This window comes from Helicoverpa armigera, chromosome 1 (genome assembly GCF_030705265.1).
Source record: "Helicoverpa armigera isolate CAAS_96S chromosome 1, ASM3070526v1, whole genome shotgun sequence".
Classification (NCBI taxonomy): Eukaryota; Metazoa; Arthropoda; class Insecta; order Lepidoptera; family Noctuidae; genus Helicoverpa; species Helicoverpa armigera.
In genome coordinates, this window is record NC_087120.1 from 3,074,737 (window position 1) to 3,100,379 (window position 25,643).

The following is a 25,643-nucleotide window of genomic DNA, read 5'->3' on the forward strand; positions in this document are numbered from 1 at the left end:
AAATGCGAAATCAATCTTGAAAACATATCCCTATTTTTTTGTGACTGTTGTCTTTAAATAACAATAGAGCAAGTTATCATCAGCATTATTCTTGTACTTATTACCTACCGTAACCAAAAATATTATCGAATTTCTTCATAACCCTTTATTAATTGTTAACTAGGGGTTATTAAAATTCGTATTTGGAGGATGTTAATTAAAATCTAACCACATTAGATTCACAGGTGCACCATAAGGCTATAATTCTGACTCCCCTCGTGTTCGATACACGCGTAGGGGACACGTATGTCATTGCGTAGTGGTGAGACACGCACGTTTTTTGGGAACTATCGATAAAAAAAATTAAGAATATCGGTGATAGTCGATAAATATTTTATTTTATTGTATACCTGTTTGAGATAACGTCTGACATTAAACCGTTGCATCTTCATATTTGTAAACTTTAACACTTTCTTTTGATTAACACTTGCAAATGACACTAAATACAGAGTTCATTTCGTAAAAAAAAGAAACAGAAACTTCCACTTTTTACCACAACTCGTGTCAGAACTACACTTACTTCACATACCACGTTTCTTCTGACCTATACACGTAACGGCTGCTTGTATTTGAACGAATGCCATCAAAAACTTATTGTTTTTCAAGTAGGTCAGGTTATGATGACCACAAAAGGTCAGCGCAATATTCGTGACCGGCCGAGCAATGTATCAAAAAATCCATGAATGTGGAAGGAACTGTGAGAGTGTAAAAAAATATACCTACATTTATGTAGGTAAGTCGGTCGCTTTTGATATTCTTTTTATGCTTTAAATGGTTCATTAAATTGTTAAGTAATAGATAGTTAATTATAAGAATAGAGATTTTCATTAAAAGAAAACTTGCTCTAAACGCTTCAGCTAACAAATAATAGCAAAAATCAAGAGATCAGATGACAGACCAACAATCAATAACTTTCAAAATTGTTTTCTCATAAAACAAAAATACCACATTACATAACAAGCTTTGGGGTACGCTGATTACCTCAAGGGTATCTTTATTTAATTGTTAGGTAAAAGTGATAATATAGCACTCAAATTAATGCATAATTTTGGTTCATGACGAATCAGTTCCTTGATTTTATTTTAGTTAAACATTTATGGCCTTACTACAAAAACTGAAACCCCTGTTTTACACTTGTCTAAAAAAAATTTGGCTGCATAATGAACCACATGTCGACGTCATAATTTGATTTTTTTTTAGACAAGGCATAAACTGACGTTTAAAAGTTTTTGTGGTAAGACGGTTTAAATCTACAAAAACTTTTACTTTTAGAAAAAAATAAATTAATTTGAACAAGTGGTTTTACGTTCCTACTTGTACACTACGCACATTATCTGACAAATATAAGTGTAATTATTTTTATCGACAAATTGTAATTAAATTATTTTTATTTATCGACAATTTCCCCCTCTCTAGGCAATCGGATTGCAAGTGGATATTAAATAAATTATATTCCTTTAATAGTGATTTGTGTCGCTACATTATGATTGGGACAAGTGGCCAAATTTGTTCTAAGGGGTGGCTATAAGTGCAGCGAGTGCATGTGCGACGTTCATTTAAGTATCACAGTATAATTATTACAAGGGATGAAGATTCCTGGATTAATTTTTAAGATGTGGTTGTTTTTTTTTTCATATATTTTTAACTTAAAATTTGAGAATTCTAACTAAATTTATCATCTAAAAAATTAGTAATTCAGTACCTACATTATAATAGAAGTTGGATTCCAGATGATGAATTTCCTTTCTAGTGCTATAATAGGCAGTGACTTTGACTACATGAATATTGTTAATCAATAGAAAAGTAAAGTAAACTAAGTTGGTTTGATTAGTTTTCTTTACGCGATAGATACGATAATATCTACTCGTTACGGCGTTATTTTAGAATTGGTGAGATTCCGAAATGATAATGAATCCGAAATTCATGAAGTCATGTGTTTGCACACATTGTTGACAAATTAAATATTATTAATACATAGTTTTTATTTTACCACTATAACAATCGTTTGTATAGTTTATTGCATTCCAGTTAACATCTAAATCGAATCGAAAAAAAACTTCATGGCCACACCGTGACCATTTCCCACCCCATCAGATGATACACACTCATAAAATTCAATAGCAAACACCTCTATGCGTCAAGAAATAAAGTCGAAAATCCCTTGACACCGTCAGACTTCAATCAGCAACCCTTATGGCTCTAGAAATAAGGTTGATTTTCACGTGGCAAAGTTTTACAAGAGTGGTACGATTACTATTGAATTGTGTTTTGACTGGTACCCCGTGGTTGGATCCTTGTGTTGTTATGCCATATATTTGGGCATAGACCCCGGAAATGGGTGGGTAGAGGAATAAGCGGAACTATTTGGAAAGCTTTGGCATATACAAGTGTAGAACGGTGTTAGTTTCATGTAGGTTGTGGTGTATTTTAAAGTTTTATCATGCGTTGGATGGTTGATGCATTTCATGCATCGTAGTATTAAGTATTTTTCTTTTCGGTTTTTGGTTTCATTGATGTAAGAAAATGCAATTCTAATTTGATGGTTCTACATAATTCCATAGTGTAAAACTCTATATCCTGTCCATGTTCATAAACCTACCTATATCCTTAAAACTATGTACCTGATTTTGATGCGAGATAGAGAAAAAATATATTATATAGAAACACTGATAATTTTGAAGTTTTTTTTAATGTGATGCCGTAAATTGTCATTTAGTGATTCGCAAAAGCCAGCTGAAACATACAATATACTTAGTTGCTTACAGTTGGCTCAAATCGATTAAGTTGGCATACCATGTAAATAATACTGCTGCCTTGGCCTGATAAGTCTAACCCTTCTTATGGACATTTGTGTTGTAATTTGTGTACTTTTATCACAATCTGACCATTTACGTAAATAGATCACTATTGATCCGCTGCACTTCTGATCTAACTCTGATAAACCTATTATTAGTTATCTTATCAAGAATCTTCTATTTTATAATTGGAGCCAAACCTTTTCCTTAAAAGCACTTAGAGCACCGTTTACGCACAATCCACAAACTTTTTTGAAAACACCAAAAAATACACATTTCCCTCCAATTCAAAACATCTTCTCGTCGCAGCACTTTTTCAATTGTAAACAGACTCAAGTTAAACTACGTCATCAAATGGAGTCTAATTCCTAGCATTTATTACGTTGCTTGGCCTTGTGCTAACCGTTTTATAAGTGTTGCCCTTCACAAGGTAATGTGTACCGAACTATTAAACGTCATCAATAATAGTGTTGGCATTTGTTTTTGTGTGAGTGCAAGTTCACTATGAAGGATGATAAGTACCTACGTGTTATGAATTTTTCTAACGGCTGTTCCCAATATACTATCTAAATATAAGAATTTTACATTACTTTAAAGGGGCTAATATCAAAATTCTATCCCTAGTAAGCTATTCAAAGGATAGATACAATATCGGGAAAAACCGTCAAAGAACTCATGGCTAAAAACAGAAAGTACTTGGCAAATTAATAGAATAGAAGTTTAAAATAGTTGTTCATAAGGTTGCACTGTGGATGAGAGACCATCTATCTAGGTAATAGCAAGTCCCTCCATGTTTCGACCTAGATGTCATTTTAATTTCTTTTGCAGTTACGGATAGTTAGAAGCCAAAAAATCTTAATACCAGTTCCAACAAAGGGGGTTTGTTGCCCGGATAACTGGGATAAGGAGGTCTGATTAGTCATAACTCCATGCAAAACACTACTACTGCATCTGGTTAGACTAGAAGCCGATCCCAATATAGTTGGGGAAAGGCTAGTCAGATGATAAGTTTATAGAGCCAGATAGGAAAAGTAAACCAAGATAAAACTATTAAGTAAATGTAAAGACATAAAGACAATTTTATAAGGCAATTTGACGCACTCCAAAAAATTTAAAGGATCAAAATATTATCAATTTTGATGTATTATAAATTATTTTTGTGTCAACAATTCAGAAACGCATACAATTTTTATTCATCACAATATTTTTCGTTCACGAACACCAGCCAGTCATTACAAAAAGACGCTTAATATTTTGTTTGTATTTTATTTCCGTGCTGAAACTTATAAATCATCACGAATTTAATTCCTTGAGCCTTTAATCTTCACCTTTATGGCGGACCAAAATTCGTAAATACTGAAGATTTACCTTTCATAATTGAAATGACGGACGCACTGCCTCGACTGCATAAAGCTCATGAATAATAATGTAAAAAACATATACCAAAGAGGTTGAAAAAGAACGAACATTTTCGTAAAACTCTTTGTAATTTAACATGAAAAAAAAAACAATAACAGCCAGTAGGTACGGCGTACGTACCCGGTTTACCCTAAGCAATAAACCCTTCACATTACACGGTCGATTTTTAAACAAAAGTAGAAAAAAACTGTCATGTGAGTCCCTTGTGACCGCAGCGACAATTGCGCACTAAAATGCTGAAGTTACCCCCGTATTGTTTACCCTTTATACAAGTTGTTTAAGTTCCAACGTTTGTTGCACGAATAGGGTTATCTTCGCGCTCGTGCCTTGGAGGGTAAGCTGGGTGAAAAGCCCTTTCTTTGTAAACATGTTTTTGAATAGAACGGAAAACGTTATACATAGTTTCAGTTGAAAAATTGGGGAAAATTAACAAAAGAATTAGGTTTTGCCGCGGACTGGGACATTTTACAAAAGCAACGTAAACTCGGTGAAGTGGCTTAGAAATCAATACATTTAAAATCCTCTTGTCTCCCACATCTTGATTACAATGTAACAACAACAAACAATTACCCCACGTAACAACTTAACCTGTCAAATACTAAAAACAAAGCTACTCGACATCAAAAATGCAACTTACATGATTCATATGCATGTAAAATAGCAGGTCGCACCAATCGATCCAACAGCAAAGAGGCGGCAGCAGTAACCAAGCCATCGTCTACAGACTAACTGAAAGAAACTAGCCGTCACAGTCATTACAACTGCACACCTAACTATACACACAATACACACCATTTCACCATAAAACACACCTAAATGCAACACCCATTAGGTTTAATTTCGCACTCCAACTAGAAGGAAATAAAATTCTTCTTGTGAATTTTTTGTCGTGTCATTTTGAACAAATCGAAGAAGCTAAAATAGCTTGCGATTGACACAAATAGGTATTTACTGAATGTGCCACCTCGACATATGTCATTTTCCAAAGAATATTTATGCGAAAATTGCACATTGTATGCTACGAGAACTTCTAAAGCCGCAATTAGCGATCACTAAAGTTTCGATACAGTTAAAGTTCTAACGACTGTCTTTTAAGTTCCTTGACAATTTGGCAAACTGTGGAAATTATGTCATGTAAATCAAAATGCATTCCCAAGTCATTAAATTGTTCAGATCCTATTTGAGCTATGGAGTCACTCATAGCTGGTGGTGGACCTCTGCCAAATATATCCGTGACTCTGTTATTCCCAAAACATTTACGTAACCTGAATTAGGTGGTCAATCAATCTTGCAAACGATCAAAAAACTACACTTTTGTACATAACTCTGAGGTCATCGTTTCAAAAAAGTCACGACGTATCGATGCAATTATTTTAATTAATCATTGAAATATTTCCAATCAATCCCACCTAAGTAACATTATAAATCATTTACATCAGGCACACCAAACCCAATTTTAAAACAAACGCCCATAACTCCAAGCGAACTAGTTGCCACCACTTTACAAGCTCCCAACTACCCCAAACAACTACATTTACAGATTAGAGACATGTAAGGAACCCCAAACTGCTTGCGTTTGGGTTCCGTGGGCAATAAAGAAGGCATTACGTGGGTTACAACCCTCCTAGAGGGCTGGAGGGCCCAAGAAAAATTGCAAATACATTCGGACCCGAAGCTTTATCATGTGAACTCTGAGCGTACAAACTGCAAACTTTTAGTCGGCCGATAGTTGGTTTGGGCTTATAGATCAGTATGAAGATGAATGTAGCACGCACATTAATAAGATTAGGTATTTAGACGGTATCAGACCGGTATAGACTCACGGTATTCTAAAAAAAACTTTTTTTACAACTATTAGGCTAACAGTTGGCCGACTTTTTTGGTCTTTTGTGTGCACATAGCCTAAATAATTTATAAATATTACTTGTTACATTGTATTTAGAGTGTCAATGTTTCAATTAAATTACTAATTGCGGTAACCAATTGAATGATAAATGAGTGGAAGGTGTTGGACGAAGCGGAAAATATTTATTTTGCAATATTTTCGGTAATTGGTGGTGATATTAATGTAATGTTAGGTTTGTCACCTAACTGTCCATTCAAATAGGTACTAAACATGGTTTTATTGGGTTCGTTTTCGGTGGAAAAGAAATTAAAGACGATTGGAAATAGATTTCAATGCTGAAAGTGTTCTCGTTGTCAAAATAATATTAAACGGTATATGGTATGGTGGCACAATGTACTGTCAAAACAAAACTTATAAATAAATAGTCCGCCCACTTTAAAAAGCTTACTTTATTCAACAGAAAAGAGCACTAAATAATTTATGAGGTCAACTTATTACTTTTTCTTCAATAATTCACTTAAAATATTACTGCTATCTTCATCCACGTGTATTCTGAAATTCACAAGAAATGTCGAGACTAATAGATTATGCCTGAATAAAAACAATTAATTGTCTCTCTCTCTTCTTTATATTTAAAGATGACGCAATTCATTATCATAAATATTCTCCAAAATGCCCTGTTTCAATCATATCCTACCAAAATAATCGAATATACCGAGACCTGTAAAGCATTGTTAAGAACGAAGAAAGAAAGACAACAGAACATCAAAGTCTATTTCAAGATTCAAAACAAACGGTTCATTATTTCTATCATAATCGAACGTCACTATAGAAAACTTAAGTATTTTATGGCAATCAAACTCCAATACTAATTACACTTGTACCTCTATTATCTTTCCGCAAATCAATGTAAATTGACATATTAAGTGCTATTATTCTAGTACTATCCACATTATTTGCACCCTAGCAATTTTCTTTGCCATCACAGCAAATACTGCATAATATTAGTTCATTTTTATAGTAGGAAGCACATATTTCTTACGTTACCAGCCCCTTTTGGTCCCAAAGGAACGAGACCCCATAGGTTCGAAGATTTGGTACACGCATACAGAAATGCATTTGTTATTATTATTTATGTTGTTGTGTTTTTGGGAAAATTATCTTGCGTGGGTCTTGATCTAGTCTATTTGAGATAGTGGTTGCTTCGAATTCGGATCTTTAGATTGTCATTTAAATCTTAGTGAAGTTCTGAGTACCTACAGAAAGTAAAGACAAGATAAAACCTACATCGTAATTTCATTCGTCTTCACTTATTTAATTGCGCTTAATTTCTTATTTTTCTTAGACACGGCTCTATCGGACCTTATCTCAAAGAAAATCTCTTTTTAAGAGGTAACATAGCTATAAAACGCACCAGGGTCCAGTTTATCAGCTAATTCAATACCTATAGCAAAATATACTACATACCTAAAATGCCTTTTCTTAAATGTACTGCAAGTAAGTAGGTACGTTAAAATGAAAGAATATGTTACCATTGATCCCTGGTCTTAAAATATGATGCATATTGGCAAATCAAGAAGGTTGCAAGGGTGTTTTATGAAGGGCGAGCAGGCGCCGAGCGGTTGAATTTGCCAACAATTTTATGGACTTTATGATATCCCTTAGTTTTATTGATGTTAAACTCAATTTTGTATGATATGTATGGATTTTTGTAAAGGTTATAGAGTTACCATGCTGAGGGATGCGTGAGTTGTACGGGAAATATAAGTTTTATGTGTTTCGTATTTCTTTTATTGGGACTCCTGTAGTGTTGCCTAAAATGTTATAAAAGTTGTCATCATAAAATCGTAAGCATTGGCTATTCCATGACAATTACTTTTTTTTGCACAAATGACTGACTGAAATAACTTGACCAATTCCTGACTTGAGGAGGGAGCAGACAATTATTTCTTATATCTCTACCCTCATCTTTATTTTTGAGTCGTGATTGCTATGCTGCCTAGTTTATTTATAGTTTTATGATTTAAGAAAGGATTATACTTATTTTTTTTATATTCGAACTACTTTTTATAAATGTCATTATTTTAATCACCCCTCTTTTTCTTGGGAATGATATAGAGACGTAAGTACAACAAAATTAATAGTTTTTGCACCCATCTTGATATAAATCCTGTGTAGGTGTTCCCCCTACATTACACCACAATTACAACACGAATGCCACTAAGAAGGATCTGATCTCCCAACTGAACTGCGGAAACGACTGTACTTCTAGAGTACCTACTAGCTGGCAACATAATGATCTGGATGGGTAACCTATAAACCTAGATAAGTTATTAAGAGTGGAATTTTTAAAAACAATTGCTACTCAGTAACAGCCGTTCTTAAAAATTCAACGTCAGAGGCCGTCAGGCGGAGTTGAGAAAACTCTGATACTTGGGCTTGTGAAGTGAATAAACCTGCAGCTCACACGATAGGAAGAAGTTGAGATGTTATTTGAAGAATTGTCTATGAGAAATGTTACCTGATGTGGTCTAGCATTATGTGGTGAAGGTCCCCCCACTCCATGATGGTAGACCATGTCGTGTTTGAGCTGCGGTAGTGGGGGGCCCGGCTGGGGCCCACTTTGGTGCTTGCTGATGTCCACGGCCGCAAGCGCCTCCGCTCTGCTCAGTAGACCATCGTTCAGACCCCCAAATAGATCGCCCTGGACAAAGGAGGTTGGACATTGAGACTGGCTGGTACAATTTTGAATTTGGTTCTAGAACACATTTTTTAAATTGAATATTGCGTGTTCTGGAATATGCTCAGATTTGAATTCCAATATTAAACGATGGTCTTCTAATTAGAACTTTATGGTATTTCTGTTCTACTTTCATGCCTAAAATTGAGTAAGTATAGGTATTTCTACACTAAGGTACTTGAGACAGACGCAAGGCAGAAAAGATTTTAAGAAAGAACAATAATAATGTAAGCTTTAGTAAATAGAAAAATAAGGATAAATTCAGGTGCATTTTTCAAATAGCTACTAATGTTAGGAAACTACTGGGTACATATAAAACTAGAAAGTTAAACTAATAATTCAAAGAAATACTTTTCGAATCTAATCATTCAATTCCTGTCATGCACACTACTTAAACGTCCGGGGAAAGCTAAGGTTATTCTGTAGTCATAAAAGTAGATACCTAAACATACACGGCATATTTTAAGTGGGTAAGTATGTGATTTTCCATATGAGATTGGTCTGGGAGAAACCTGTACTAATCGTTCAGTCGCTCTACACTATATAAATTACGCAAGCTAAGTTATAAAATATGCAATTTTTAAATTGATAACCATTAAAACTTTTCACGAATTTAGCTTTTTTAACGTACATTTACCTACCTTCCCATATAAATAAGAATTGTTATATACTAGCTATATTTTGTTATTTAAAACAACAAAAGTTTCATACTGACACTACTTACTTCATGCATAGCGACAATAATTTTGAAACCAAATTACAAAAATTCTACAACGCCCAAAAAAAATGAGATCCTCATAATTACATTACTCAGAAAATTAATTTCTTCACGAGACGACAAAAATTAGCACACGAAACGAGACGAGTACCGCCTACACTAATTTGTGAGGCAATATGTGGCGTACATAAATAAATAAAATACTAGTACCCAAGGCAGCCGCGGACGGTTTTTCCCGGATTATTTTAAATAATTTATGAGAAATTCGGACCCATGACTTACTCCGGGTTGTTACTTGGCGCTCGCACGTAGACGCGAGCCCGACTTGAAATTCAATTGGTCAACGTAATTGATATTTGTTTCAGACGCTGTTTTGCAGGATTAAATGGTTTGCCGATTGCAAATATGTAAGTACCTATGCGTTTAAATGCAGAGGTTTTGAGTTTAATTTTGTTTTTGTGTTTGTTGGACTTAATTTGTAATGAATTACGTGTTAAGTAAAAGGTAGTAGAAATTAGTAAATAAATGCCAAAATAACTCTGTTTCGCTCTCTGTTGGGCTTTCACGTCAAAACTATTTAACCGATTTTAATAACATGTGCTACACAGATAGTCAATGGCCTGAGTAAGGACACGTACTACTTTTTATCCAGGTGGGAGAAGTAGATCTCTCATAATGCAGATGACACTAAATCAACAGCAACTATATACAAACACACGAAACGAGTTGCAACCTAAACTTCCTAAAAATTCAAACTTCTAGAACTCCAACCAATTTTCCTTAAAACCATTTAACATTAAAAAGTCTGCAATCTACCATAAGTCAAGTGCAAATGTCTTGTCTAGAGTCCCGATAGATGCCCGAGCCGCGGTCTGACTCCCAAACAGGCCGGTTTATGGAGGCCGACCTCTTAAAGTGCTAGTTCTCCGGCTTGCCAATGCCGTTTGGCAATGCCAGCACGTTTGTTGCCAGTGGCAAGCACGTTTGCTAGTTTTATTTGGCAAGCCCCCGGTGATTCTGTTTGCATCGGAATTTTGTGGGCTTAAATTGATTCGGTTTCTGGACGTCGTGTTTTGATGCGATAATGGAAGTTGGGGTGGTTGGGTTAGAGAAAAAGAGATTGATCAATTGATTTGTGCGTAGGCTTGTGTGAAAGTCTCTCATAAATGTAGGTAATATAATCTTTAAAATATTCAATTATGAAGTACGCGTCGTGTTTTTGCTTTTTTTGTGAAGCGGAGTTATTGTAATTTTAGCCGGAACACGAATGAAATAAAAGCCTGTAATCACTTTTTTCAGAAAGTGATATGCATAAAACAAACGATTCTCGTAAACCTGTCAGAACAGATGCAGCTACTACTACAAGTTATACGCAACTCTAGCTTCCATGAAACGCCATAAAAAATGTATTAACCCTCAAAAGCGAAGTGTCCGAAATTCGACATCGAAAATATAATCCGGAGCAATTGAGCGTGGGAATAGAAGGTTGTTCGCATGCCCTCACTGAAGCCATTAGTTCGCATAACCCCTCATTGTAATTGCTAACAAGTGCCCATTTGATATACGAAACGTCGAGTAATTTGTCGCCGGGTGCCACCGACTGTGGAAGGGTTAGGTGTCAGGATTAAGCTTTATATTTATTAGAATTGCACCTACGGCTTTTGATGCTCTCGTCTGTTTACGGTTTGATAATTATTCATCATTGAAATAACCCCACTTTGATCTTCATATGACTTTGTATCTGCTGCAGATACGCAAATTATAATGAGGCAGGCCTCTTCTTACAAACTAGCTCTATGCTATCTAAGAAAACGAAATGTTTCAATGTGTTCAAAATTCAAACATTACCAAGCAATCGAAAACAAACCGCAAATAATTCGTCGAGATAGCAAAATGTTGTCGCCAAATGAAATGAATACACGATACTACGTCAAATTCGACCCAATTGTTACCGAATAAACTGAGCTGTTTAAATAAACAGAAAGGTTTATTAAAAGCCCTGTTGTATCGCTAACAGATGATGCAAAACAAGAATATTTTGCATCCACGACTCTGTTTCGCTAAAAATACTCGTCCACCGTTTCGCTAAAATTGGAAATTCTAGGCTTAGCGAACGTTTTGAACATTACATTAATTTAAGTTATTTTAATGAAGCAAAAGTGTTGTTTAATGCGAAAAGTACATTGTGTCATTCTGGACAGCGATCAAGCTTTCAATTAAAATAAATAGTACGTGTGAACGAGTATTTTCAATTTGCAGTCATTGATATTGAATTAGTTATTTATGCGAACGCTTGTGTCACTTTCGCTGCACTGACGGGCTAATAGATGGTAGCGGACCAACATTATGAATGTAACGAAAGATTCGCATACTACATTAAAGGCAGAATTCCGTGGGTAGCGGCTGACGCAGCCGCGCGCGGCCTACGACCGTCGTCGGCCGCGCGCGACAATAGTCAACATATGAAAATGTATGGCGCCGCTGCCGAGGCCAGCGACAGTCGCGCGCGGCCGACGAATTTCGTAAGCCGCGCGCGGCATTGTCTTGAAATTAGTCGATTTTGTTCGTCCGTTCCCTCTAGTCGAAGTGCTAATTGATATCCTTGAAGAAGAAGAGGATGACGTGTTGCTGTGGCTGTATTATGAAAATAGATTACCAATCTACCCTATCTTTAAAAAGTAGAAATGATGAAGGATACTACCAAATACTGGTTCAAAAGCATTTGTATTGTAATGAAAACAAAAGGTAGTTTTGCCGACTAAATAAAAAACAATTCAATTCTGGTTTTACTAAAATTCTATAGATGTTATTAAGCGCTAGACCATGTTGAGATGCATACGGCCGCGCGCGGCTCACGAAATTCGTCGGCCGCGCGCGACTGTCGCGAGCCTCGGCAGCGGCGCCATACATTTTCATATGTTGACTATTGTCGCGCGCGGCCGACGACTGTCGTAAGCCGCGCGCGGCTGTCGTAGCCGCTATCCACGGAATTCTACCTTAAGTGGTGAATTCTATATCAATGGTTTTGATTAACGTTTGTTTACTGTATGGAAACTATATTTTCACATTTCACATATTAAGTTATTGATGATTTAGAGTTAGGTCTTTTTTTTAATATGTATGGTAACGCAAAATCTCCGTATACTCAAGTTAAAGTAGCGTAACTTTAAATTACTTTTTAATACTAACCTTCTTAATAGAAAATAAACCGATGAACTAGCAGTTAATCAATTAAATATAACATAGAAAGGGGAGTAAGCAGGGGTCCAGCCTAATTCAATTGCGCATTTGGACCCCTTGTCAAGCAACAATTATTGGTGTCACTCTTGAAGCAGCAATATTGTCATAGTAGCAATAAAATGAGGGACGCTCTAATTCTTATTATGAATTGTAATTTGTTCTTTTTTTTAATGGCAATATGACCTTGCGTAATTTTTGAGAGGAACATGAGTGGGAACTTTTTGTACTGTACATTTTAAATCTTGGTATAAGTAATAAACAATAACATATTTTTTACATTTTGTAAAAAAAGATTCATGAATTTGAATTTTTAGTTCAACAAGAGTAATATGTGTCCGCTCCAAGTAATGTGGTCTCGAGTGTTTATCAGCTAATATCAACACACTAACAATAGATGAAATGTCTTAACTACTGGATTCAGTTGAGTATTAATGTTTTACACAGAGCGACTGTCTATCTGACTTCCTTAACCTAGGTACCCGGACCATTCAAGATATACATACATCGTGGATATGTTATGACTGACTGATACCGGAGTTGCGAATCTGTTATTTTGATAGATGTAAAATACAGTTTGGACACTCGATGCAATTTTTTTCTAAACAACTCCTAGTAATTAAAATGCTAATGGTCATAGATCACAAAAGCCCTACAAGAACTGGTTGACAAATTATTTGGTTCATGATAGGCTGGAAGGATAAGGTGTCCTACCTACGGTCTGTTTCCACTATCTCCGTAAAAGTTACTTGAAGATTTCTAAGTCAAGATAAGCCTATATTTTAAAATAAATCACTAAATTAATTATTAAGATTAAAAATATTACAAAAGATATATAAAAACTAAAGTTAACGTCATAAATAGGTAATCTAGTACTCCACAATATTAGGTAACTCCCCATTTTTCCCCACTCAAAAACTCCAAAAAAGCATTACCCATTCCAAAATAATTACGAACAAAAAGAACAGTCAATCCAACTTCAAAGCTTATGAATCTAAAACTTATCACTAAAAGCTGGGAGCATTAGTCCCGGTCTAATCCCGCTATTATTGCTCATCAGTAGAGAGTTTTAGGGTTAAGAGGCGGCATGATCCCGGCTGACTGTATCAAATGTCACAGAGATAGAGACCGGTCGATTAGACCGCCGTGTGTAATGTCGATGACAAAAGTGGGATGCGGATTTTTGATTTACGGCAGATGTGTGTACCTAATGTCTTGATGTGTAAGTAGTGGAAATGCGAATTTTAGACGTTTGTGCGGTAGATGTGGGTGGTGTGTAATTAAAGTTTTTGATATAAGTTTGAGTAAAAAATGTTGTGTAGAATTTAAATTTTATATTAAGAAAAAAATGTATATCGATATCGATCGATTGTATCGATAATTATAATTATGTAAGTACCTACATTCATCTTATAGTCCATTAACAAGATAAAACTATAATATCTTCTGTGTGATGCTTAGCGAAGCTTAGATAAGATCTTTTTAAAAACTTTATTTTAGTATTAAACCTTTATTGTAGTATTAACAACATTATTAAAATATTTCAATTATATACTCTGTGAATTACTCTAAAGTTTCAGCACACTTATTGACAACAAATCAACATAATTTAACGCGACGATTATTCCGTATTCAAATAATCGTTAAACAAATTGTCGGGAGCACTTTAGTCGGCGAGTGTACAAGTCGTTGCGACTGGGATTATGCGTTGTGCACTTAGTACTGCAATTATAGGGGAGCTTCCGAGGGTAGACGGCATGGAGAACAAAATGACTAGTGGAGATGTCATAACGCTAAATCTCTTGAAAAGTAGCGCGCGAAAATGCGAGTGTTTAGAGAACGAGGAACGTTGCTAGCTCCGTTACACGTCTTCTATGAAACCCGCCCATTATTATCAAAATAAAAACTTGGAAAGATTGGTATTGCTTTGAAACAAACGTCTCGTAAGTTTTAGTAACTGATTACTCCTATAGTACGTTGTTTGACCTACAAGAAGGTGCCTGACCTACCTTCCTTATGGCATCTCCGCTATCTTTCCTTACTCCGTGGTAGACAGACAGTCTCTTCGTGTACGTACAAATTATTATCATAATAATTATAAGTTATTTGCATTTTGTATTGAAAATATATTTTTTGAATAAGTTTTAAATGTTTGGGTATTTATTAGTACTTAGTGCTTTTTGAGAGTTTATGATTACGAAAGATTTTTACAAAAATGCTTTATTTGAGGCGTAACAAAGTGAACGTAGCAATTAAAAATTCGATAAAAATAATATTTTGATGGTTTTGAAAACCAAAAGTTGCGAAATAATGGCGGATTAATGATAGAACAGCTTGATTAAAACATTGATATATTATATTAGCGGATGAAAGGATTAGAAAATATTTTATTTTAATAGAAAAATCAAATCGTTTATTTGTCAACAGTTGGTTACTCATTTATTTTGAACAAACCTTGTTGTTATTGCTATTTTATTGCACTTTCATTCCATACCTAAACGTATAAGCCTTCCATAAAAGACCTTGATTAACTCGTCAAAAATATTTCCTACCTAATATCTAATGAATTAGGGTCTATATTTAATTAAATGTCAGTTTTTCAGGCAATTCGGAGAATCATTACAAAAGCTCTTGCCAGTATTGTATAGCTTCGTATGGCATATCACGATATATATTGGGCTCAATTTATTTTTAATATGTTCTTAGAAAACTCTATCAAATTATGAGAGTGATTATTTATTTGTTGTTTATATTTTTAGACTATGATATTTTAAAATGCGTTTTGTTTCATGTTTTCAAACTAAATGCTAGCAAAATATTTCTGGACCCACAGTCGATTCCAGTTTCAATAATTACACCATTATTTAATTTTGACCCCATTCAAAACAAAATGCTAAGATAATTTAAATATGTCATTGTGCATTTTTGTCTTTACCAATTAGTGAAACTGAAGTTTAGACAAAACATAGTTAACCTGCATTTTGTACCTGCGTGTGTTTATAGTCAGCTATTAGCAGTCAATTGTATCTCTTGGAAAGAAACTCCAAGAATGGCTACAAATACGGTCAACCATCATAAGCCTCCTTTTTTATCTACATTTTACGATCGAACAGTAAATTAAATGTGAAAAAAACACACCTTGACATTTTTAAATGGTTTATCTAAAACTGTTTTTAAAATATGCTGTGGATATACTAGAATTTCGGTTGATCTGGTTGGAAAATTATATATTTTTTGAAAATTGTTTTTTTTTTTGTTTAATATATATATAGCGCGCAATGTTAATATTGATTAATTTTAAGCCGTTATACTATTTTTCCGTCGAAACCAAAATAAAAGTATGTACTCGTTTTATAAACACGGCCCCACTAACACTGAGAAGTATGTCACGTAATTGGAACTAATTGTACTGAATTGGATATTACAGTTCAAAGAACCGATTTTAAAGGAACTTACAACTTACCTACATAAGTACGAGTGACGTACGATGACGTCATACCAGTGACTAGAACGCCAAACTAATCAACTATCTATAAAATAAAATTAATTAAATCACTACGAAAAAGGGCAATAAATCTATGTAAAGAAGAAAGGATACAAGATACATGATATACTTAAGAATATCGGCGAAAAAAATCAGATCGCTTAGCAAAAAAAAGAAAAAATAATACAAAAAAATTGAAACATCTTTGGCCAAAGATGAACGCAAGCTTATTCGCATGGCATGTCACAGTTAAACCTTGAAATCAGTCATTGTAAAAAAATTCTAAAAAGTATGGAAGCCTTAAAATTTTGGACTTACGTTGTGTCTTGGTGACCATGAGTTGCACATCAACGATGCATCTTCCAATATCCGACTCTGCAAAGAAAAATCTTGGTTCTTTTACAATCACAGGTTTTTGCATGCATCTTTTACAGTAGGTAGCGAATACCATGACAAGTAGTTTATACAATACATTTAAAAGTACATGCAATTGTTATTTTAGTCTTAAACGCTTTTCAATAGCTAATAAGATAATTGTATTTTTTTTTTAAATTGCCAAATACTTGTTTATATTTATTGCTAAGTAACGTCTGTTTTGGTAAGTTTTTTTTTAATGGGTTTTTGTAAGTTTTTTAGTAAGTAAGTGACGTCTGTTTTAGTAAGTTTTTTCTTATTTCAAATTGGTTTTTGATATACGATCTATAAATCTATTTGATATACTTTTGTCATTATCATACACAACCGTAATTACGCAATAGCATGTTCCAAAAAAACACCTCCAAATTTTAGCTATTATATATAGCAAACGTGAAACATAGCCTTACTTAGCGTTCAGAGAGTCCACCATACAAAATATAAGTACTTACTAACATGTAGCAACGACCAACTAGTACTAAAAGAAAATTTACTGCCGTCGCGTGGGATTAGACTCTCTCTACACGAGATTAAAACGGGATCTAATAAACAAACAACACTTTCAGTTAATTTACTTTCTAAAAAAATACTAGTAGACTAATTCAGCGCGTGAGCATTAGACTGGCTCTTATTTTATAAAACGGATTTGAATAACCCTTTTCCCAACTATGTTCAGGTCGGCTTCCAGTCTAAACCAGATGCAGCTGAGTAGGTACCAGTGTTTTACAAACTGCCTATCTAAACTCCTTAACCCAGTTACCCGGACAACCAAATACCCCTTTAAAAGACGAAATATACCCTTGTAATGTGTGATATAAAAAAAAAAGTTTTTGCTAGCACTGAACGAGCCTTTCATGAGAAAGTAATGTATTTACTGCAAAACAATATGGCTTCCTAATCCTACAAAATTAAATATAATATAAAATATTAGAACGCGCATCGAAGAAGCTATGTAGCACACAAAATAAAAAATAAGACAAGTAAGTAAATGACCGACTTAAGTACCACTCCGTTAACAGGCGTGGCTGGTTGCATTAAAAACGTGAGTAATGGTTCTTTGTAACACTAACACTGTAACCGGCTATTTGTTAGTCTAACTATTTGTTTATTTTCTTAAATAACCACCGGCCATGCCACTTGAACGTTGTTAGTCAAAGACCCCATTTGGGTTTTGAACGTCACACTATATAAGCTACGACATAGTTATATATAGTTTTACAAATTATGCAGCTTATTTTATTTAGTTGGAAAAGGTATTAATGAATAAGATAACATTTTAAGTCCTTTAATTACGTCCAATTAGGTAAGTATTTCACGTCATCAGTGCAGCCACGCTTCCAATGATTAGAATACGAAATTATAGTATCACATTCAATTCACTTTTAATTTCATTATATGCATTCTTATATCTAGCAAGCCTTTATAATAAAGTTTAATGTTTCTAGGATTTAAAGTAACTACTCATATTTATATGTAAGAGTTACATTTTCCGCATAAAATGGCCATAAAGGGGTTTTTTTAATAAATATTTTTATTTAATCTATTTTTAATTTCATCAGTATTAACAGTAATAGGTACATACAGTTCAGCACAGAAGTTATGACGATGGCAGCTTTAGTACCCGCACGCTGCCAACTTTACTTGTTTGGGCTTATAAATCAGTATAAAGAAAGTTAGTACACATGTAACATCGATCCGGTTTTTGGCCGGTCTCAAACCAACCGCAAATTTTGATTAAATATCCTAAAAAAATACTTTTTTACTACTATCGAGCCAACTGTTTAGTCAACAGTGTATGAGTACTCTATAGCTCAAATAAAAACAACGTAAACCGTGCGTGATGACCAAGACCGTACAATGATTGATTGCACTCCACAAAATTAAGAAGGACCAACAAAGCAATTACTCTAATAATGCCAACTGTACTTTTATTTGTTATTTGTACCAGTAAACAATACATTTATCATAGATATTATGTACTTTGGGAGTTTACAATTCACCATTTAGAAAGCGGGGCGTCACGCACATAAAATTTAGTTTTCAGGAGTCACTACGGATTACTACAATCGAACCATCCGTTGTTTTTCGATTAGAAATTGACATCCAACATTACTTATATGAAGCAAATGTCCAAATCTCTAATCGCAAAAAAAATATGGTTAATGTGTAATCAGCCTTACCTAAGTATACCTACAAGTTATCTATGCAATAATGTTATGAAAAGATAGTCCGCATTGTGTAAGTAAAATACTTTAAATTTTAAACCATTACTACAGTATGTGTTACTTTATGACGTCATCAATAACTAGTAATTTCTGTAAATGAATAATTTTACACCACGACAGTAGCATTTACACTTTAGTAAGTATTTGACCTCTGTGTCCTCCATTAAGCTCGGTTTTAAACGAATTATGTTCGGCATATTGCGGGAATTAATCGATTGTCCTGCCAATGGCATTCATTTAACTATTTTAATTTTATTCTGCCTCAACACTCAATAACAGCCTGCCGATGACATTTAAAGCAGGATTAAAATGTATTTTACATCGTATTTATAAAGTTTAAATATTGCAATATATAACGCGCGACTGTAAATGAATAAAAACATGCGCATTAAAGTTTCGTGCCGATTATTTTCATTGCGTTATACAACGTGTTTTTTTTTATATTTTTCACGTTTTAAAATAAAAATAGATTACTTAAAATTGAAACAACTTTATTTTATTATAAAATTTGTGCTATTTTAAGGTCGTATTCACTCAATCAAGTGAAAGTATGAACAGAGGGCTGTATCGCGAAATATGACCATCTACCTCTTTGAGTGACATCTTCCTCCTGTACAAGCCCTTTAATAATTAATTCGCAGCCCTTTGCCTCGGCTGTTTAATGGCGTGACTAAATAAGGGAGGGACCCTCCCCCGACTCCCCTCCGCTGAAAACTTTTAATACTGAGCGTTTGTTTTAGGGCAATTTTGAGTGCAGGTCAAAAGTACATCGATAGATGATTCTGTTGGGTATTTTGTTAGACAGGCTTTTAGACTCTTTGTTGCGAGTTGATTTTGTGTAGAGATAATTTTGAAACACAAAACCCTTATGTACATAGGTATCAAAAATGTTGATGCAAGAAATATGGTGATGAATTCAATATTGTTGATATAAACTCCATACGATAGTTAAGTAGTCCAGCTCCATGGACTTACAAAAAATATATATTTCCCAAACCCAAATCACATAACAGAACAGCTTATTATATTAAGCGACGTAATACAAAAATAGGCAAATAAGTAAAAAGTAATACAATTCCGTCGTTAAAGCAGCCATTACCTGGCAACATCTGCGATTTTTCACACGTAACAAATAAAAAAGTATCTCACAAAACTCATTCTACAATTACAGAGACATTATAGTCTCGAGAACTCAATCTGTCGCGACACAATGAGCCTTAAATTCGACGGACTTTAAGAGAAACAGGGACGCAAATACTTAAGCTGTTGAAATCCAATACGAGCGAAGGAGACGACTATAAGATTATGATAATGATAAAAATTGAGGGTGGGGGTACTTACAACCAATTTAAAGATATGTATTTAATGTTCGAAGCGGAGTTTTCGGGAGGGATTTGAATTGATAATTGGGGTGCACTCTATCGCTTCGGTTTTTAGGGATTTTCGTATCCCCGTGTCGAGTGAGAACTTAGTTAGGCTTTTAGTCGGTAGTGAAGGGTTATGTTTCGAATTCCGTGTGTACAGGCATTCGTGCTTAGCACTGGATGTTTGTTTATGTGCTACATAGGTAGGCGTGTTTTGTTTTTTGTGTGACGCTTTGACTGCTTCTAGTACTTTAGTGGTATGTAGGTAGCTTATTTTACAGCGGACGTATAGACCAGTTTTTGATCTTACCTAAAAACTCTTAATGCCTATGTAGAGACTTGAATTCTTGTAGTATTTTAAAATAAAGCTCGATTTTCTATTTGTAGCAAACCTTAGAAAAATATTCTATAAAATCTTGTCAGTGTAGACAAAGCAGTCACGTTCCTATCTGTTATTGATACATCTAATAACCATAACAATTATACGAAGATTCTGTGAAAGCTGAGAAAGAGAAACAAATAAAGTATCTCGACTTAGCGCACGAGGTTGTCGCCATGTGGAGTGTCGACACGGCTGTTGTTGTGCCGATTGTCGTTACGGCCAATGGTTTAATAGCCAAGAGCCTCGACGAACACCTCAGGAGGCTCTCGTTGGGCGGCTGGATCAAGGGACTGATTCAGAAGGCAGTACTCCTTGATACGGCACGTATTGTGAGGAGGTTTCTGTCTCTGGGACCCTAACCACCGGTACCATGGACCCTGTGCCCGATATCGGTGGCAACCTATTTTTTATATTTTTAAATGTTTTTTATTTTTATATTTAATATTTAAAAATGTAAATTATATGTTCTAAATAAATAAATAACTTCAAATACGAAGATTCAAGCATCTGCCCAAACCTATAAAACTCCATACCTACACAAACACATAGGTACATAGGCACATTGGCACATTCCGAATCACATAACCAGTCCACTGCACGGCCATGTTTACGCAAAGTCTATTTCCTGAAATCAAACGCTCACTGTACAGTACAGCGTACACTGTAGGTACCGTACAGTATACTGTACATAGCTATTACAGCCTCCCGGTTAATGTGACCGGGTAATCAGCCGGGAACCTATAACAGACTTACGTACAAAATCTAGATAGAATAAAAAAAGTCACCGTACATATCGTTCCGTTAACGTTCCTATCTGTTATTGATACATCTAATAACTATAACAATTAAACTAAGATTCCAATATCTATTCAAATCTACAAACCATAATACCTACACAACAACAGTAGGTAAACATATACATAGGCCGACAATTTCCCGAAATCAAACGCTCACTGTACGGTACAGCGTACACTGTAGGTACCGTGCAGTATACTGTACATAGCTATTACAGCCTCCCGGTTAATGTGACCGGGTAATCAGCCGGGAACCTATAACAGACTTACGTATAAAATCTAGATAGAATAGAAAAAGTCACCGTACATATCCTTCCTTCCTATCTGTTCCTATCTGTATTGATACATCTAATAACTATAACAATTAAACTAAGATTCCAATATCTATTCAAATCTACAAATCATATACCTACACAACAACAGTAGGTAAACATACATAGGCCGACAATTTCCCGAAATCAAACGCTCACTGTACAGTACAGCGTACACTGTAGGTACCGTGCAGTATACTGTACGTAGCTATTACAGCCTCCCGGTTAATGTGACCGGGTAATCAGCCGGGAACCTATAACAATAACGGTTAATGACTTTCATTAGAGACGAGGCATTCGCTCGATGTAGCCGTGGTTTCGGCGGATAAGGCGAGCTACTCTCGCCGCGTTGTAATGTAGTTAGGTATATTGAGCGTTGCGATTTTTTTGTCGTGATGATAAAAGTTGTATTTTAGATAGCAGTTTGGTTTAGAGTACTTGCACACTGCAGTATTTTTGGGGGAAGATAAGTTTTTTTGGGCTCATAAATCAGTATGAAGATGAATGGTAGATAAATGGTAAAGATCAGGTATTTAGACGATATCAGACCGACTGAAAACGTTGATTGGACTCAAGATTTTCTTTTAAAAAATGCCAACCACCTGGTCATCTGTGTGCACTACAAATACAAATACAAATTTTAGAATCATCAGAAAATATAAAAAGTACCTCAAAACAATATTTATTTCAAAAAAAAAACTCGTGCTTCCCTAATCAAATAAGTCCAAGATAGTGTTTGTATCAAAGGTAAAAGTTTCGAAACATTTCATATGGCTGAGAATATCAATAAAGATAGAAATCATAGCTTACAGAGGGATCCGATGCCCTCTGAATATTTAATGATGGCTCGCTCTATGAGGCACGGGACGCACTTCATATTGTTATTTACTGTCTTATTGCATTTCTGACGATAAATTAAACTCGTATTTGCATGCCTTTGTTTTAATTCTCAAAGCTTTGTAAACCCTTTCTTTTCAAACTTCTATAGAACTGCCAAAATTTGAGACAAACTTCAAAAAATTGCACTAATTACTTAAATTTATAAATTCAATTTCCAATCTAAAAAGACTGGATAGATCGATTATTGAAACCCGCAATGATGAGTTCGAAATGTTCATAGTATAGTAAGTTCAACTCAGTCGTGCGCGCGGCCTTATGTGTGGGTAACCCTTGTACATATACAGTGACTTTGTGTGCGTGACAAGAGGTACAGTCGGGTACAATACAGTTATGTAGGGGTTGTATACGGGTGTTTAAAGAAAAGCAGTTATTACGTAATTTAATGTTTTTTTATTTATAATGATTATGAATCGCTATTTGAAAAATCAAATGATGAATTTTCGGATTCGCTACTCTCCAAGGTGAATTATAAATTCTGACTCCATGTCAAAATGTCTATAGTATTCTTCTTTTTTCTTTTGCACATGTCGACAAGTATTACGCCACATCCCATCATCAATTTGACTTAAACGTTCATTTATGAGTTTCATTATTTTGTTATTTTGGTCGACATTATGCGAAGCAATATAATTTTTTAAAATTCCCTACATATTTTGTTTACATTATTATACTAGGTTATACCTCTTTTTACATTCTTAGTCCACACTTTTATTTATTGTCGGCGTACCCCGAGCTAGAAAATATGTAAGGAGTATTTAATTCTTAGATACTGTCAATGTCAATTTGAAAAGACATATGAGAAAATAATGAAAAACTATATTTAATATAAAGCTTTGAATGTTGTTTTTTTTTTGAAACGCTTTATCTGACTCCTTAATAATTCTCCGTCAATAACTAGTATTTTCGTAAACGACTGTACCCATAAGAAAAAGCGATACGAACACGTCATGCTCGGACGACGTCACTGTCACACGAATGAAAGTTGTATATTTACAAGCCGACGCACACATAGGGCCGCGCGCAAATCTGAGTTGAACTATCTATAATGTATTGACAAATGACGTCACGAGCAAATTATGACACAGCCGACTTGGTTACAAAAATAGATTGCCATACCTTGAACTTTACGGGGTAGGTAATCGAAATAAATGATGCATCGTGTGTGTTGCTTATTCATGGTGCGAGAAAATATTTGAGTAGTGATTTTGTGTATATTAGAAATGGTGAACTTGCAGCTGAGAATAGTGCGTTTAGTTGAGATTGTTTATCCGTTTTTTGTTTCGGTAACTATTTAAGAGTTTAGAAGCTTTTAATGCATTGGACATAGTGCAACCTTTTGCAAAACATAGAAGTATTTTGTTGTAAAACTTTATTTATAACTTAAAAGCGAAAAAACACCAACACAGAGCTCGTTAAAATCTTATTTAGAATTTTACACCAGATAAATAATCCCATTGCTTTAATGTACTATTTCTAACGTGGCTTGGAATGAAAAGGAGAAAATTTTTCTTTGTAATTTTTTGTCTACTCACAAATTTGAAATAAGGAAAATATTTTAGAAATAAATCTTAAAATCGACTATGTTTATTGTAGGTACAATTTACAAGACAACCTACTTAAAACAACATACAAGAATATTAGAATCTAATTAGTTATTCATTTATTTTACTTAAACATCTTTGCTACTAACAGTCAACCTTCAACCAACCAACAATACTTTTGTACCTACGACTTTTAGTCGCATAACCGTGAATCGCGCCGTGAATGGGACGCGATAGCGAATAACGTTACATTAGTGGTTAGCAGTAACGGTTAATGTTACAGTAATTGTTATTGCTATTGCCGTAACACTAGTTAAGGCATTTATGGGTAACTGTTGGAGTTTTCTTCTATGTGCAGTGTGGTATATAGGAAATGGCTAATGTGTTTCTTATTGTTATTACACACATTTCTGGGGACTGTTGTAACCTGAGATTGCTTGAAGACTTTTTAGTTCCGCCGCCTTTGCTATTTTTAATTGCATTATAGAGTTTCTTAATGTATTAGCATGATCATTACCATCCCAGCCCTTATCACCATTTTATTTGGGATCGAGTACCTACCTATGTTTTTTTCTTTCATACTCTTCTATATGCCGTCATTCCACAAGTAACATGCACAATGTGTTGACTAATGTTATGAGAAGTAAATAATCTATGGTAAAGTCAAGAAATTGGTACCTGAGCCTACTCAAATTCAGAAGCCTCCACTTGAAAATAGGATTGAATACATATTATTCAATTCTTGGATATTTTCAAGACAACGTTTCATCAATTCCTAATGCAGAATAAAAACATAACATTAAATAAAAATGATTCAATAAACCTAATAGTTATTTAAATTGACACGAAAAACACAACAGATTAAACATAAAAACTCAATAAATTATTCAGTGACAACAAATAAAAATCACTATTAAATTAAATTGAAACAAAATTATAAAACTTGTTTACTTAATCGCGTCGGTGACAATACGAGCACACTGCAAACTTTTAGTCGGCCGATAGTTCGTTTGGGCTCATAAATCAGTGTGAAAATGAATGGAAGTACACACGTAACAACGATCAGGTATTGACCCGGTATCGGATAAGCTAAAAACTTTGATTTAATTCACTATTTATTTTGGTAGGTATCTGCTTCGAGACATAGGGATATTTCGACTCCATAAAGCATCGAGTTTGTCGACCAAAAATCATGCAGACCCTAAATACTATCCGTCTTACCACAAAAACATTTAAACATCAGTTTAAGAATTGTCTAAAAAATTGTCAGATTATGACGTTGATATATGGTTCATTTTGCGGTCACATTTTTTTTAGACAAGTTTTTAGTAAGATTTTTCCAACCACCGAGCCAACAGTCGGCCGACTGTTTAGTCTATAGTGTGCGCATAGTCTAAATGAACGTTGAATAACTATCGTTTTTATTTTAACCGA

At 34.6% G+C, this 25,643-nt stretch overlaps 1 protein-coding gene across 2 annotated transcripts in view; it reads right to left on the reverse strand.

Annotated features, from left to right (window-relative positions):
* The window catches only part of LOC110379464 (inhibitory POU protein), a 54,339-nt gene that overhangs the window by 3,928 nt on the left and 24,768 nt on the right, over nucleotides 1–25,643 (reverse strand). The window contains exons 2-3 of one of the 2 annotated variants that reach the window (XM_021339138.3): nucleotides 16,597–16,653; nucleotides 8,621–8,803 (exon numbers count right to left, since the gene is read on the reverse strand). In XM_021339138.3, the coding sequence (XP_021194813.1) occupies nucleotides 8,621–8,803; nucleotides 16,597–16,653 (240 nt within the window). The remainder of the gene's footprint in view (nucleotides 1–8,620; nucleotides 8,804–16,596; nucleotides 16,654–25,643) is intronic. The other variant, XM_049846298.2, reaches the window with a different exon arrangement.